At 44.5% G+C, this 15,685-nt stretch overlaps 1 protein-coding gene across 8 annotated transcripts in view; it reads left to right on the top strand.

The window, feature by feature from the left end:
• Tenm3 (teneurin transmembrane protein 3) overlaps positions 1 to 15,685 on the top strand; it is a 446,983-nt gene that overhangs the window by 403,205 nt on the left and 28,093 nt on the right. For all 8 annotated transcript variants that reach the window (XM_085680300.2, XM_087901091.1, XM_085680302.2 and 5 more), the window contains one exon: positions 452 to 1,326. In XM_085680300.2, the coding sequence (XP_085536426.1) occupies positions 452 to 1,326 (875 nt within the window). The remainder of the gene's footprint in view (positions 1 to 451; positions 1,327 to 15,685) is intronic.

A 15,685-nucleotide genomic window follows, 5' to 3' on the forward strand; every position in this document is an offset into this window, starting at 1 on the left:
ACAAGAAAAAACACGCTACGATTAGTCCCAAGGGGCTTATATTTAGAATTAGGGACTTAACTATTGGCCTGATAGAAGACACAATAGAATCAGAATGTATTCATAACCCAGGAAGCCCTGGCACTTGGCTGCTATTACTACTGCAAGGAGCATATGTGTTCATAACTCAGCAATATCTGTTGACTCACGGCACAGAAGTTCATTTTCTGTTTGGCTATAACCAGCAAATCTTTCCATGTGCTGCATGCTTAAATAAGATGTTATTTCCTGCATTTGTTTCCACTTCAAAATTGTAGGCTTGTTTCACCGCGGGGGGGGGGAATGGGGGGGGACAATTTTACAACCGTTTATCAAATTAAGGCTAATTTCCCTGAATGGTCTGATTTACTCTTCTACCAAATTAACTACAGTGTAGTTACTGGCTAACCAGGTCATTTCTTTCTTTATTAAGGTACGTCTGGAATGGCCCACCGACCTTGCCATTAACCCTATGGATAACTCCATTTATGTCCTGGATAATAATGTAGTTTTACAGATCACCGAAAACCGTCAAGTTCGCATCGCTGCTGGACGGCCCATGCACTGCCAGGTCCCTGGAGTGGAGTATCCCGTGGGGAAGCACGCCGTTCAGACCACCCTGGAGTCAGCTACTGCCATTGCCGTGTCCTACAGCGGGGTCCTTTACATCACCGAAACTGATGAAAAGAAAATTAACCGCATAAGGCAGGTCACAACAGATGGGGAAATCTCCTTAGTGGCTGGCATACCTTCAGAGTGTGACTGCAAGAATGATGCCAACTGTGACTGCTATCAGAGCGGGGACGGCTACGCCAAAGATGCCAAACTCAATGCCCCGTCCTCCCTAGCCGCCTCTCCCGATGGTACGCTCTACATTGCAGATCTGGGGAATATTCGAATCCGGGCAGTGTCAAAGAATAAGCCTTTACTGAACTCTATGAACTTCTATGAGGTTGCCTCTCCCACTGATCAAGAACTCTATATCTTTGACATCAACGGCACTCACCAGTACACCGTGAGCCTGGTCACGGGTGACTACCTGTACAACTTCAGCTACAGCAATGACAACGACATCACGGCTGTCACAGACAGCAATGGCAACACCCTCCGCATACGCAGGGACCCAAATCGGATGCCTGTCCGGGTGGTGTCTCCAGATAACCAAGTGATATGGCTGACCATAGGCACCAATGGCTGTCTGAAAAGCATGACCGCTCAAGGACTGGAGCTAGTTTTGCTCACTTACCACGGCAACAGTGGGCTTTTGGCCACCAAAAGTGACGAAACTGGATGGACAACATTTTTCGAGTAAGTGTATGGATATTTTATTCTAATTATAAAATAGCGATATCATAATAAAGTGTGTAATAATAATACATGCTTAAGTTCTGAAGGAAACTCTATTATTGAGGTCCTAAGGTTTCTATAATTTCCATATCTGTCTTTTTTTTAAAAAAAAAAAAAAAGACAAAATCACGAAAATTGGATGCAGAGCCTTGGAGGAGACCCGCGCGCATGAAACCCCTCAGCGATTAAATTTCATTTAGCTCCATGGTAAATTTACCTCTCCTTAGGAACTGACGTTTTTTGCCCTAGTACACTTAGCAGATTAGTGACAAACCTTTCAAAGAACAATGGGCAGCTTTAGTTTGGGGCCTCAACCCTCTGGGTTTGGATTTGCCTGGCTGATAAAGCCCGAGCTCTCATTGAAGAAAAACTTTGAACACCGTTTACAGTGAATGTGGTTGGTTACCCCAGGACTGAAAATGTGAGCCGTATCTCCCAGAGGGCTTAGCTCTGCACAGTCAGTTATTGGTGAACATAAACCACACTTTAAGGGACTTGGGGACCAAATACAAATCAGGACTCCGGCCACCATTGGAAAGCGTTTGAGAAGGTTAGGAGGCTTCTGAAGCCAGGGCGTTTGGCCAGGGTGATATGCTCTCCGGTCACATTTTGTGAGGTCAGTGAGAATGAAATGAAAATTAGCTGCTGTATATTTTATGGTGTGTGTACTTTCCAGTGAGAGCCTGTGTAAAATCATTTTCAATTGCTTGCTCACGTGACTCCCATCGCCCACGCTAGGAGGGGAAATTAGCTGCTCCAAGATGGCACGCTGGCAAATGCAGACTGTCCCTTGTGTGACTTCTCACAGTGGCATGCTGAAGCGGAAGTATTTTCTCCAAGAGCACACCTCTAAGATTACAATGAAAGTCATCTGAAAAAGTCGTTCGGTACACAAATATTTTCTGTTCAACTTCTCTGGAATGGAACCTGCACAGAGAGCTCAGTTCCCCTGTAGTTCGGATGGCTTTTTCTTTTTTGACAGGTTCCCTTTTAATAAAACAAATGTTCCGCGGCAGCAATGGTTTTGTCAGAGGAGCAAACCTCTACAATTGAATTACATTAGAATTCTGATCTTCGCATTGCTTTCCCTCATTGCGGGATCGCAATAGGAAAGGAATAAATTGGAAGTCGGTGGAAGGCACTTTCTTTGCAGGGCCTTCAAAGGGATAGCAGGCTCTGCTGCCGGAGAGGGAAAGGCACAGAGAGAAAACACAGCCATCAGATAGGCCCGGGCAGGAGAGCAAGGGTACTCCTCATTAGATCTTCAGCCATGGTGGGACTCGGGGAGGGCGTTGCTTTAGTTGAAAGCAGGGCAAGGAAAGAGAGGCTAAGTTCCCAGTACTGTCTTAAGACACGGGCTCTGCTCTGTGGGCCCTTTTTGAACATGGTCGGTCCAGAGACTGACGCCGTACAGTTCTCCTTGTGGGGGCTACCAGCAGACAAACCGGAAGCCAACAGGATGGTTTATTGAGGGCCCCCAAATTCACTAAAGCTTGGGAAATCAGAGAAACAGGCTCACTCTATCAGTGGGGTAGATGTGGGACAGTTTAAACAAATTTGGATTTATTTTTAATGAAGGATAGTGACACAGAGAAAACATACTCCTCTATAACATATACATATATAATATATTATATTATTACATAGAATATATTGTAATATAATATCTATTTATATATTATAGTATATTATATATTGTGATATTACATAATCATATTATATAAATATATCTGCAGCCTTTGAGAAATTCAAGCACTGTCAGGAATAAGGCGTTTGGTAGACAAATCAGTCTGTGGCTAGGAAACTGTTGTCTGGCAAATTTCATTTGTGTGTTCCTCTCTCATCACACAGCACATTTGTGTGGTCATTAGAAGGCACAGCTAGAGAAACGACCGCAAAAGTGACCATTTCCAAAAGCTAGTATGACAATATTTAACTACAACCAGACACAGACTCTCTCGGGTATATTTTTAAGAGTAGTATTAGACCAAACAGTGTTTGCAAATTACTTTTCTAATAAAATTAACAGAAGTATTCATTTAAAAAACAGTAACACACACACACACACACACACACACACATATATATATGTGTGTGTGTGTGTGTGTGTGTGTATATATATATATAAAATCCCAACACTCAGGAGAATGAGGCAGGCTGTGGACCGAGAGTCAGAGGCCAGCCTGGATGACGCACTGGGTTCAAAGCCAGAATGAGTTAGACAGTAAAACCTCATCTCAAACTTTAATTTTTGAAAGCAATGTTTATTTTCTTCTACATATCTTCAGCAAAAAAATGTAGTTTTAAAGATTGCCAAGAAGCATGTCTGCTTTTTGGAAAGCTTTGGAAAAGTAGAGCAGCTGGGCTTAAGGAACTCAGAACGGCCATGTCCGAATGAGGTGGTTATTCTGTACAAACGTGTGAAAGGGATCACTTCTTCCAAGGTCAGAGCCTCTAAAGCCCCTTTCCAGAGGCTCAAGTGGGGCACTTGTCCTCTTGGGCAGGCCTCAGGACCCATTCTCAGAGAACATCGCCTTTGTCGCTGATCCTTGGAGGTGAGAAACAGACAAACCTAACCCCGGCTTCTGCCCACAGGAGCCTTGGCCACAGTTTCTGCTTACGGTATTCTGACCTTCACAAACGACTGCTGTGAGCGCCCTAGTATATAGGATGATGGTGATGATGATGATGATGAAGAGTCCCTGACGAGATGATGTGATTTGTTTTCAGAGTGCTGGAACCTTTCTCAGCCCATCTCTGGGCTATCATGGACCAGGTCACTGGAGCAAGCATACAATCTGTGCTTGTTCCCCCTGACCCAACCTGGGAAAGAAGCATGCACTATTTATGAATCACTCAGTTAAGAGTGGTTAAAGCCCTGCTCTGTCCGTCTCTGACTCCAGCGTTGACCTTGGCTGTCTGCTAGCTCTTAGTCACCTAGCCAGTGTTAACCACCCTCCAACCTCACAGGTGCCTGACGTGCTGTTCATCATACTAAACTCTCTTCCTTCTCACGTTTACATGATCGACTCATGGCTTTTCCACGGCAGGCTTAATTCTGTCCCAGCCAAGACAGAACTGAAATCTTTGACTGTGACATTACCTTTGGTTGCTCATCTATAGCATAGGCTGGGATGATCTCTTGTTAGCAGCCATCCTCACTTAGCATTTAGTCTGTCACAGTTAGCCACCTTGGGAGCAAGGATATATAAAAGAACAATCCTGTCTGTCCTATATGTGTTCCTCAAGGGACTCGGGGAACCAGTCAGCCTGCAATTACTAGCCCAGAGCCCTGTCCCTCCTCATCTTTCTAGCTCGCTTATCTGGTACCCAACTAGAGAGCTTCCTACTCATCAAGTTCCTTGTCTCGGTCTTGGCCGTGTTAACCCTTCATCTTCCTCTCCACACCAGCCTCTGTTCTAGCTGGAATGCATGCGGGCGGTCGGGCCGCTTTCGTCACACGCCCTTTCCCCGCTGCCTACAGAGAGCTGGCTCCTCGGCCTTCCTGTGGTTTTGTAGCTGTTAGTGAACTGATGTCCTGGTAGTGTCCTGCTTCATGTTTTTGTAGTCCTGTGTGTCTAATTCAGACATAAAAGATACTTGGTAAGTCCTCAAAGAAGGGATTTGACGAGTTTGGCAATGGTCAGGGTTTTGCCAAAACCGCAGTGGGATTGTAAAGAGGGGATTTGACGGGTTTGGCAATGGTCAAGGTTTTACCAAAACCACAAGGGGAGTGTAACAGGACCAAAAAAAAAATCATCCCCAACTGAGAAACACCTGTTTTCTGTGACTTTCACCACGCCCGTCCCTTAAGCTGCTCGGTGCCCTATAATCATCTTTTGGCATAAATACCTTGTGTAAGAAATGGCAGTTTTCAGTCCAAATCCCCACTTGTTTGTGGCCAGATTCTCAGTTAGCCTGGTGTCTAAAAAAGGGTTGAAATGAAAGCTTTTATCAAATAGAAACAGATGGAAGATCTGGAATCAATCAGTTTGCCTACTGTAAAAATATGGTTACCATAGTTCCCTCCAAAGACGTTTTAAAGGGGAGCGAGTTCAAAGGACTGACCTTGCGTGTTTTCTGTTCGCCATTTTTTTGTTGTTGCTACAAACTTTAGTGTGCCATTAGCATTTTGCCAGTAGCATTTTGTGTGAGAACAAAGAAAAGGGGGAAAACTAATTTTTTTAAATACAAGCTGTTGTCTCCATGGCTCCCATGGCTCATGGAATGTCGCTGTGCACACACAGCGCCCCTCAATTGGAGGCAGACGCCAATGACGTAGTCGGGCGAATATTCATTTATTGAATAGAATCTGATGAAACCTAGAGCTGGCTTACCCCAAAGTTCCTTTGAAAAAACAAATGCTGTGTAAATGGTCTGTTGTTCTCTGAGATGGTTCCAATCCCTGTGCCAATCATTAATACCGAAAATGTCGCAATTTCCCATTTTTCTTCTCCATCTTTTGATGTTTACCTAATAGGACTTGTCTACTCTTATTCTTTTTCTTTGTAAAATAAGAATGTCCCAGTTGATCTCGTTCAAATAACTGAATGAGAAAAAGTAACGACTTTCTATTGGTAGTGTTTTATTCTGAAATACTGCCTTTAAGGAGCAAGGGCAGCAAGAACTCTGTATATAGCCAGTTATGTAGATGTACCATCCTAACCCCCGCGATCAGGAGGCAAAGGTAGGACAATTAGGAGTTTGAGGTACACCAGTCCGGGGTACCCCAAATGTTCAAGAGCAGCTGGAACTACATAGTAAGGCCCTGTCTCACAAAAGTAAGGGGTTAGGGATAAACTCCTTGAAAGGTCTCTTGCCAAACAATGATAGGCTCCACAATCCTTGCCTGTGCGGCAGAGAATAAACGAAAGCAAAAAGAAAGCTCTCCTCCAGCCAAAGGGATGGGGGTCGAGGGGAAGAAGGTGGCCCCGCCCCTGCCGTTGTGAAGAAATAGGAGGCCCAAAGTTGTGAATCCTCTGTTTGAGAAAAGGCCTAGGAACTTCGGCACTGGATGGGACATCCAACCCAGTAGAGATCTTACATGCTTTGTCAAATGTCCCCGTGCATCAGATCAGGCTGCCGGCATAGAGCGCTGTCCTCTAGAAGTGGTTGTGAGTAGCTCCTGTCGGTAACCGATCCCCAGGCCCTGGACAGGCAAAGAGCTACGCAGCCTCTTAAGCTTGCCCGTACCTACAGGCCACAGACAGAGCAGGACAAGAAGCAAGGCCATTGACCCAGGCTGAGGAGAAGGCTGCTGGCTAAGGGGTTGCCCCCATTGAGAAGCCTCCTGTCCTTTGAGCAGGGGTCAGTACAGTCACTACCTTGGTGGAGAACAGGAAGGCTCAGCAGGTGGTGCTAGCCCATGATGTAGGCCCCAAGATGGCAGTCTTCTATTGCATGAGGAGGAAAGCCAGGCTGGGGAAGCTGGCCCACAGGGAGACATGCACCCCTTTGGCCTTCGCACGGGTTAACTCGGAAGACAAAGGTGCTCTGGCTAAGCTGGTGAAAGCTGTCAGGCCCAATTACCGCGAGATCCACCGCCACTGGGGAGGGAAAATGCTGAATCCGAAGTCTGTGGCTAGCATTGCCAAGCTGGAAAAGGCGAAGGCCAGAGAACTTGCCAGTAAACTGGGTCATGTGTACACCGCTCAGTTTTCTGTACATAAATATAATGGCAGAATTATCCTCCGAAAAAGAAAAAGAAACTTAAAAAGAAAGCAAACATTTCTCCATCCTGGTGCAAGCACAGCGTGTTGGACCAGGTACCAGAGAGGATTGGTTGGAGGGGCTGATTCCCTATTTGAGGTTCTTATCAGTCACTAATAAGATAGGCAAGTGACTTAATTGAGGGTACACAGATGGTTTCTTTAGCATAAGAGTCGTCGTTTCCAAAACCAGACTTGTAGCGGTTTCTTTCTGTGGTTCTTCTGTCCCTACTGTGATTCTTTGAAAAAGTCTTTCTGGACATGCCGCTAGAATACAGCGTCTGATGGCTTTTGTTCAGCTTTGATGTCTCGGGTGTTGGATAATTATCTCTAAGTGGTTGCCTATGACTTCTGACTCACTGTACAGTAGAAAGAAGACCCACTGTGTGACTGAAGGTCCACTATGTGACTGTGGAGACCCACTGTGTGACTGTTCTCTAAAAAGCCTAGTTGCATGTCTTTATTTTTTTGGTTTTGTTTTGGTGTTTTTGTTTTTGTTTTTGTTTCTGTGGTGGTGGTTTTCAGACAGAGTGTTTCTCTACAGTCCTGGCTGTCCTGGAAATTGCTCCATAAACCATACTGGCCTGGAATTCACAGAGATCTGTCCGCCTCTGCCTCTGCCTCCCAAGAGCTGGGATTAAAGTCGCACACCGCCACCACCTGGCAACACATCCTACTCTTTAAAAACAATTGCCCTGTGCTATAATTTTTTAGCTAAAGTAATTCCAGAGAGACCACAAAGATCTCACCTGCTAAAAATGTATTATTTAAAAAGCTCATACCCAGAGTAAAACCATAGTTCTTACACTTGAGTGCACATAGAAGCAAATCCGGGGTATGGAATTGGGCGATGGAATAAATTATTTACTAGGAAATGACATTTCACAGCTCTCTGCTTGCTTGCCCACATAAAATACAAGGGTTTCGGCATTTCTAGAGGCACTTCTTCTCGCTGAAGAAGAAAATGTGGGGGGGGGGCGGCTATGAATTCTAACTGATCTGCACACACATAGCAGCAGGTTAGTGGCAATTTTGCCATCTTGGGAGTTTGAATATTTGGAACTCTGTGTTTGTGGAGCCGTGTGATCTTTGGTGAGCTGTATTCAGATTTACAGAGCAAATAAATGAGTTTCAACATTTCCCCGTTTCTGAAGGTATATATGGGTCTCCAGCTCCTCGTTTGGGTTCTTTATTGTCCCTCATTCAAGCTTTGCAATTTCAGAATGAGCTTCTGAATCATTTCTTCATAATGAACGAAGCTCCGTGCCCATGGCTCAGACATACAACCCACCCACCCCCACCTATTCTGATACCCTGGGAGAGTATGGGGAAAAGGGACCTCAAAGAAGAAAGGGGTATAAATGCTAACTATGGCACCCGTAGGACACTTTCTAATCCAAAACAGTCTACAGAAGGCACAAATAAAGCAGCGAAACTCAAGGGTAATTATGTCAAATTAAGAAAGATGCGTCCTTGCTTGTTGACACGGCATCGGCTGGAATCACCCAACAATGGTGTCGTGCTGTGTTCCCAGGCAGGCATCCCTCTGATCACGGCTGAGGTAGGGACTGATTAGAGATGGCTTCCACCTGACAGAACTGAGGATCACTCCTTTGAAACCATCTGACAAACCACAGGTCATTGGGATTTCTGTCCACAAACAGCATTAGGAATTAAGTCCCCATTTTACAAATAATGCTGCTTACGACGAATAGCCCTCAGCTTCCCTTTGATAGTTCCCGCGTCCCTCTTTCTTTGTGAGAGACAGCATTTCGGAGCAATTTTATCAGCAGAACTGAAAATCATGGGGAAATTCTCGCACTGCTGTCTACTGTCGGCTGTTTTGGTTAGTTCTCTGGTAGTCTTGCCTGTCGCAGGAAGTCAATGAGAACTGTGTAGACCAGTGGAGACCACTGAATATCGTCACTATGGTACATTCCAAACATAGTGCACTATCAAGGCAATACTTTCATCAGTATTTGATTTATTCCAACTCCTTTCTGTAGTCCAGATGAAACAAACCGGAACAGCGCCTAGTCTTCAGAGTCCAGTGCGTATGCTCCAGGGTGGAGATATGGCCGTCGCAGCGAAGCTACGTTAACTCTTTCAGTGTGATCCATTTGGCAAATTAATGCTTTTCAGGTGCTAAATTACGTCCTAATGGCTCAAAGATGCGTAACTCGGCTTCTAAATGTGGCTTTCCCTCTCTAAACCAAGTGTCTGCATCGGGTAGGTGCGCTGATAGCCTCACCAGGCACTTCATCAACTTGCCTTGCGAGGCACTCATCAGATAATTTACCCAAAGAGCAAGACACGCGTGCGCCACTCTACGTGGTTGCCTGAGAAGAGATTCTCTCATGGACAGGTCAGGATAGCTTTCCCTTTTCGTGGACACAGAGCTACAGATTGACAATTGAGAATTTACTGGGATTGTGCATCAACTCCAGCTCATTTCTGAGGCGGTAAATGGATGCCCACATAGCAGCCCTTGTCTTTCCTTCAGCTCTCTCGGGGAAGTATGGCAGACAGTGAAAGCCCAGGAGTCATTTCCAGACATCTAGAGCCTATAGATGTTGGCCCAGTGAGGACATGACCCTTCTCTTCTGAACTCTGACCTAAGATCAAGAAAGGGCAACGCTAAGAAAGAGATTAGATGGCTGGGCCATCATCCACGTGCCTTTGTCCCTCATGACATCCCATTATTGCTGCATCTTGTAAACCTACTCATGTATTTCAAAACAGATTTCTTAGACTGCAAGTCCATCCCAAAGCTTGATCAACCTGTGAGTCTGAACTGGGGACATACAGAGGAGGAGGGAAGAAGGGAGGGAGGGAGAGGAGAAGAGCTGGTATACTCTTCTGAAGAAAATACTGATTTGGGCCAGCAGGTTGGCTCAGCAAGTAAAGGTGTTTGCCACCAAAGTCTGATGTCCTGATACCTGGAGCCCGTGTAAAGGTAGAAGGAGAAAAATGATTCTACCAAAAAAGCCGTCCTCTGACCTCCACATGTATGCCATGCCATGAGTAGTCATGCATACCCACGAAAATAATCTGATTTTTATTTCTTACTTGTAAAAGAAAAAATCACTTTCCAGTTCTACCTAAAAAGGATTCAAGTGTTCACCCCTATTTAAGTATATGGTAAGGAAAGAAGTCTGAAAAAAAGTTAAGATTTTTTTTCCCCTATAATTAGGCCTTTGATTCAAATGTATATAGAAATCAAAAACTAAAAAGTGTTGGTTTTAAAATAAATAGACAGATTAGTTTAAATGTAAGCAAGCAATGAATGTTAGTCTAGCATCAGATGAAAGAAAGACCTCATTCTATGTCAAACTCAAAAAGAAAAAAAGAGCTAGGTCCCTATCAAGGCAGGACATATAGTCCTTCCCTCCCAGAGGATAGATACTGTGGAAATAAAACCAAAATTCCAAGAATGTTGTAATTGGAGCAGTAGCATGGCCCTCTGCTACCTCCATCTACATAAATCTAAGTGGATCAGACTGTTCCTATAGAAACCAGAAAGCATTTAGTATGGCTAACTGAAAACCTAAAGGAAGGTCGCAGTGGCTATACGCAGTTCTAGCTTAGAGGGAGCGACATGGGTTACGACCAGCAGTTTCACTTGCATATCTGTTATGTGCGTATTTCATAAGAGATCACTTCATTTATAGCCTACTGATTTAATAAAGAGTTTGGTAATGTAATTTTTAAGGAATATTTCACAAAGCCATCCCCTCAACCATAGTTAGTCCCATGTGGGTGTGTGCCACCGGGCACTGCCCTTCTGGGCCACCACTTAAAAGAGTAGTTAAGCCATCTCAAGGAAAAGGCGAGCTTCTTAAATGCCGCATTACAACAGCAAACTGGTTAGCAAACTATTAAATACTTCAACCCCCTGAGGGTCCAGTAAGGTGAGGATTTGGCCCATGCCCTTTGGTCAAGGGACATGTCCCACTTATCCACCGCTTTCCTGGCGTCAGACACGTTTATTCTATACGGGCAATGGCAGGTGCCGACGTAAGTGCTGGAGAATGGCAAGTCCAGCATCCGCTGGGCCCCGGACAGAGGAGGAGATACTCGGAAGTGTGGTAAGTGCTAAGACAGTGTTGCTCAACAGGCAGCTCAGATGACCAGGATGCTCATCCGAGTCAGACGGGGGACAAGAGCAGGCAAGATATACATCACAGTTAGGCGAGGACGAGATGGAGCTGGTAGACGGGTGCTAAGCTTAGACTGGGCAGGCTGAGCATGGCAGGATTTGAACGAACATGCACCTTAGAATGACTGGAGCATGGTGCCTGGGGATACTGGGAGAGGAGACTTTAAATGGCGTGTGTAGGATTTGGACCAGCTGGGGAATCTTACACACTAGATAGAAAATGTGCAATTAGGGGAATTTAACTGGGAAGCCACATGGTCAGTTTGGTGACCACGTGAGCGTGGATTTAAGGGGGGAAAAGTAGAAAGTACAAGGAGAAGAAGGAAGTTATGAATAAAAAACAGAGAGCTGAATGCAGACTTGGCACTAATCACAACTTGAATTAATCATCAGGAGATGAATAGACGGACAATCTCTGGGAGCTCCTCCCGGTTTTCCCAACATAGTTGGCAAAATAGATATGGAAACACTGGAAATGCACAGGGAATTCAGATTTGGAAGTTATGAATGCAAGTTCCCATGGTAGTGTGTTACATGTGATCAAAACAGATAGCTGTCTAAGGACTTGTATGTTATTCAACACCTTTATCCTAATTCTTGAAAGACTGAGACAGAAGGACCATGAGTTCAAGACCGGCCTGGGGGAACTTAGTTAAACATGGTCTTAAAAATAATAACAAAAGAAAGAGAAAGAAATATGATGATTAGATCTTAAGGAAAAACCAATTCTTGAGATGCATAGGTGATATTGGAGCTACTGAGAGAACTCAATTAGGAGCAAATGAAATCATAATGGAAAGGGGTGTAGAAGGCCTGGGTACCAGTGGCAGGGGAGGCTGTTCGCAATCATGACTTGACAGTCTGCACTTCCCCATGTAAACACTCTGTTGTATGTGTGTGTGCATACATGTTCATGTATGTGCATACAGGTTTAGAGGTCAAAGGACAACTTTCAGAGTCATTCCTCAGGAGGCACCATCCACCCTATCTTTTTGAGACAGGGTTTCCCATTGCCCTAAAGATCACCCAAGTAGACGAGGCAGGCCAGCAAACCCCAGGCCTATCTCTACTTCTCCAGCGCTGGGCTTACAACCAGCTCAGGAGCTGCAGCCATAGCAACACCTAGCTTTGCTGTGCTGGTGATTGAACTGGAGTCTTCATGCTTGCCTGGCAAGCACTCGACAAATTGAAGCATCTCCCCAGCCCTGATCCCCTTTTGTTTACTCTTTTGTACTCCTGCCTGCCGGAAGCCCACTATTCCTCTTCCCTTCTGAAATTGAGCAGCATCTGTGTACCCTCTCGTAGACGGTGAACAGACATCATATTGGTCTCAGTGTTCACTTATTCTTTGCATTCTAAGCCTACCCAGTTACTAAGCAATAAACAGTAGACTACACAGTAGTCTCCTGCTATCTTTGCATTCGTTGGTACTCAGCTGGGTTTTCCAAGCCATTGATGTGTGTCCTTGGTTTCCTATGCCATTTTTTTCCTATTCTCTACTTGCCCCCTTCTTCTCCTCCTCTTTTTTTCCTTGTTTTTCCTTTCCATGTGACGAAGCTTTGGTTGAGTGGGAAAGACTCTCAACTAGACTTGACTCCAGGACCAATTTTGTCAACTACGATGCTTGGCAAGCCACAGAGCTACCTTTATTTATGAAATGAAAGGTTTCTTGGCAATGAAAAATTCCTCCTTACTGTAACAAATCTGCGACTCTACCATTCTTCCAATTTCTCTTGGCCTCTGTTAACACTTATCCCATAAGAAACATTTACTAAAAGTTACCAGATTTCCCGTACAAAAACAACGATACACATTGCATCTCTGTTGAAATGAGAATCTTATGTGTAATATTATACTGGTGGTAATCACAGCCACTCAGTGATAAACGAGGCTTCTTTGTAAATAGAATAAATGCCTACCCTCAAACAGTTTTCTCCTAATCGCAGTCTTTCCCTTTTATTCACACATATCCATTTCCTAGGACAAAGAGAGAGTGGCAGGCTGCTGCCCTTGCCAGTGTCATGGAATAAGCACAGGTTAGAGCCTGTCCCTTAAGAGCGAGACCTCCTAAGGAAGCTCACCCAAGCAGAGAAATGTAAGCAGGTATAGCCTATCCTCTCCTGTCTGTTCACATCCCTGTCTCGAGATGCTCTCGGCACTTGAAAGAAAATCCATGTAAAAACAAAACAGTGACTTCTTTATTCTTTCTTGATTTCCTCTTCCCCTGTCACCTCAATGTCAGTACCTATGAAAAGGCCCTGTCACCTTGATGTCACTTGATTCCTCTAATTATCATGATATTAGCTGCTTTTTCTAATGTCTTCCCAATTTTGGAGGATTTCCTATTGGGAACATTGCTATTGAATTCAAAAGAAATGATTTGTCTCTGATATAATTGTTAAGAAATATTTATATGTAAAATCTTGGGGTTAATATTACAAGTCACATTATTATTAACATCAGAATGCCAAATCAACCCACCATTCAAGTATAAATGAGTCCTGTTCTGTCCTGTTCTTTTTTTTTCTACTGGTTTGTTTGTCCTACATCAAGAATGAGGACCAAGGAAATGGCTCCTGCATTCTTGTTCAGCTCTGATGGGGTGATAACTGCATCCCTTACCACAGTGATGGCTAAGTTGTTTTAAATTATCAATATAGAGAAAATTGTCACAGTAGGTGACAACAATGAGTAGATTTTCTTGGTTTTGTTTTTATTGGTTCATGTGAAAGGAAGTTTAAGCTATCAGATGTATAAGAGGCACACTGAAACATGGGGCCCATGAGTCTTTCAGGGAAAGTTCACTGTGATTCAAGTCTAAGAGCAAATCCATACATCTACCGAGACACAGAGTAGGATAATCGTAGAAACTCTGGGAAGATGAGAAAGCCCATCTATGACTGTGCTTAAACATTCCACTCAAGAACCCATCTGAACAGAAGCACCGAAATCAAGCAAGTTCCAATGCTTTAGAGAACTGCAAATGGTTTCCACTTGAATAAATTTACAGTAGCAGTAGTCTATTGACACAGAGCCGTTAAGCATGTCACTTAGGCAGTGTTTCTCTCAAAGGAAAATCTACTGAAGATACTTAAGCACAGGAGTATTGTAATCATAATGTTCCAGATAGTTACCGGAAAGTGTGGGGAGAGGCAGGTAGACCAGTTGTCCAAGTCTAGGGCAGCCATGGGAATGGGAGTATTAGTATGTGAAAGGTAATATGGAAGACAAATGAAGAGTAGCACACTTCATGTCTGTGGATGGGAAGGAGAGAGAGAATCGAGGTTATGACTCTGAGGCATTTACTAATAATCTCGTTGCCTCAGAAACATAAAAGGAATTCTGAAAATGCTCCCAAAAGCTAAAGTAGCAAGTCTAGGCAAAAAAAAATGCAATCAAAATTAAAGTCAAATAAATAGATCACCATAAAAAAGGGTACCCCATTGCTGCAAGAGCCAAAGGTCGGGGAGAGCCTGAGGGAGAGTGTCTTTTCCAAGCCGAGTCCTCTGTGAAGAGGGGTCAGCTGGGAGCAGCTAAGACTGTGCTGTGCGGTGGACCTGGAGCTGCGAGGCTACCCAACAAGTAGAGGGGCGAACGTGAAGTCAGCGCTCTGCTCACATTCCCTAGAGCCTATTGCATTGTAAATTCCAAAGGCTCATAAAAGAAAAGCTGTATCTCTAATACACAAACGAGCTGGGGGTGGAGAGGAGTTCTGGTGCACTGAGGCCAAGCCACTCACGAGTTGCATATAAGCAGAGGCGACTTCCGGCAGTATATGGATTAGACGGGAAGGTCGCTGATGTCCCAGGGTCAGAGCATTCCAGTTGGTTATTGCTTGTACATTGCCTGAAAATTTCTTCTTTTGATAACGGATTCTTTTGTTTCAATTCCTTACCCAGAATCCTCTGGTCACTTTAAAGTCTTTCCCTCGATTCATTTTCTTTTCTGTTGACAAGGGTCCTGGTCTATGAAAAGATCTTCATTGATCTACACTGAAATGAAAAACCAAGCAAGGATGATCAGAATTCTTTTCATGTTGCTTTTGTGGGGATTCTTGACACCGTACCCAAAGGCCTGGCTGAGCGTTTTAAATGGAAGGAGACTAGAAACGTCCTGATCACTCCCCACCCTTCCTTTCTTCTTCCTTGCCTCACCGTAGAAGCATGTCGTAGAACCTGGAAGACCTCTTCCCTAAGATGGGTCACAGAAACTGTGCTTCCTCTTCTGCTGCCGAAGGAGCCCTCTCTGTCCTTTCTGCTCTTAAAGTAAGCCACCAGACCCTCCCTAGGGAGCCCTGGTTGAATCTGAACAGAGGCCTTGCTTTTCTGGTCCCTCTGTTCATTACCATCTGTTTGTACATGTCTTGTCCAATCACCTGCTGGCCCTGCGTCATCCAGCATAAAACTACACACAGGAATAGCCCCCTTCCCCCCGTGTCCCTTGTGATAGCAAG

The sequence above is a fragment of the Myodes glareolus genome, chromosome 23, assembly GCF_982192425.1.
Source record: "Myodes glareolus chromosome 23, mMyoGla1.1, whole genome shotgun sequence".
NCBI classification, from domain to species: Eukaryota; Metazoa; Chordata; class Mammalia; order Rodentia; family Cricetidae; genus Myodes; species Myodes glareolus.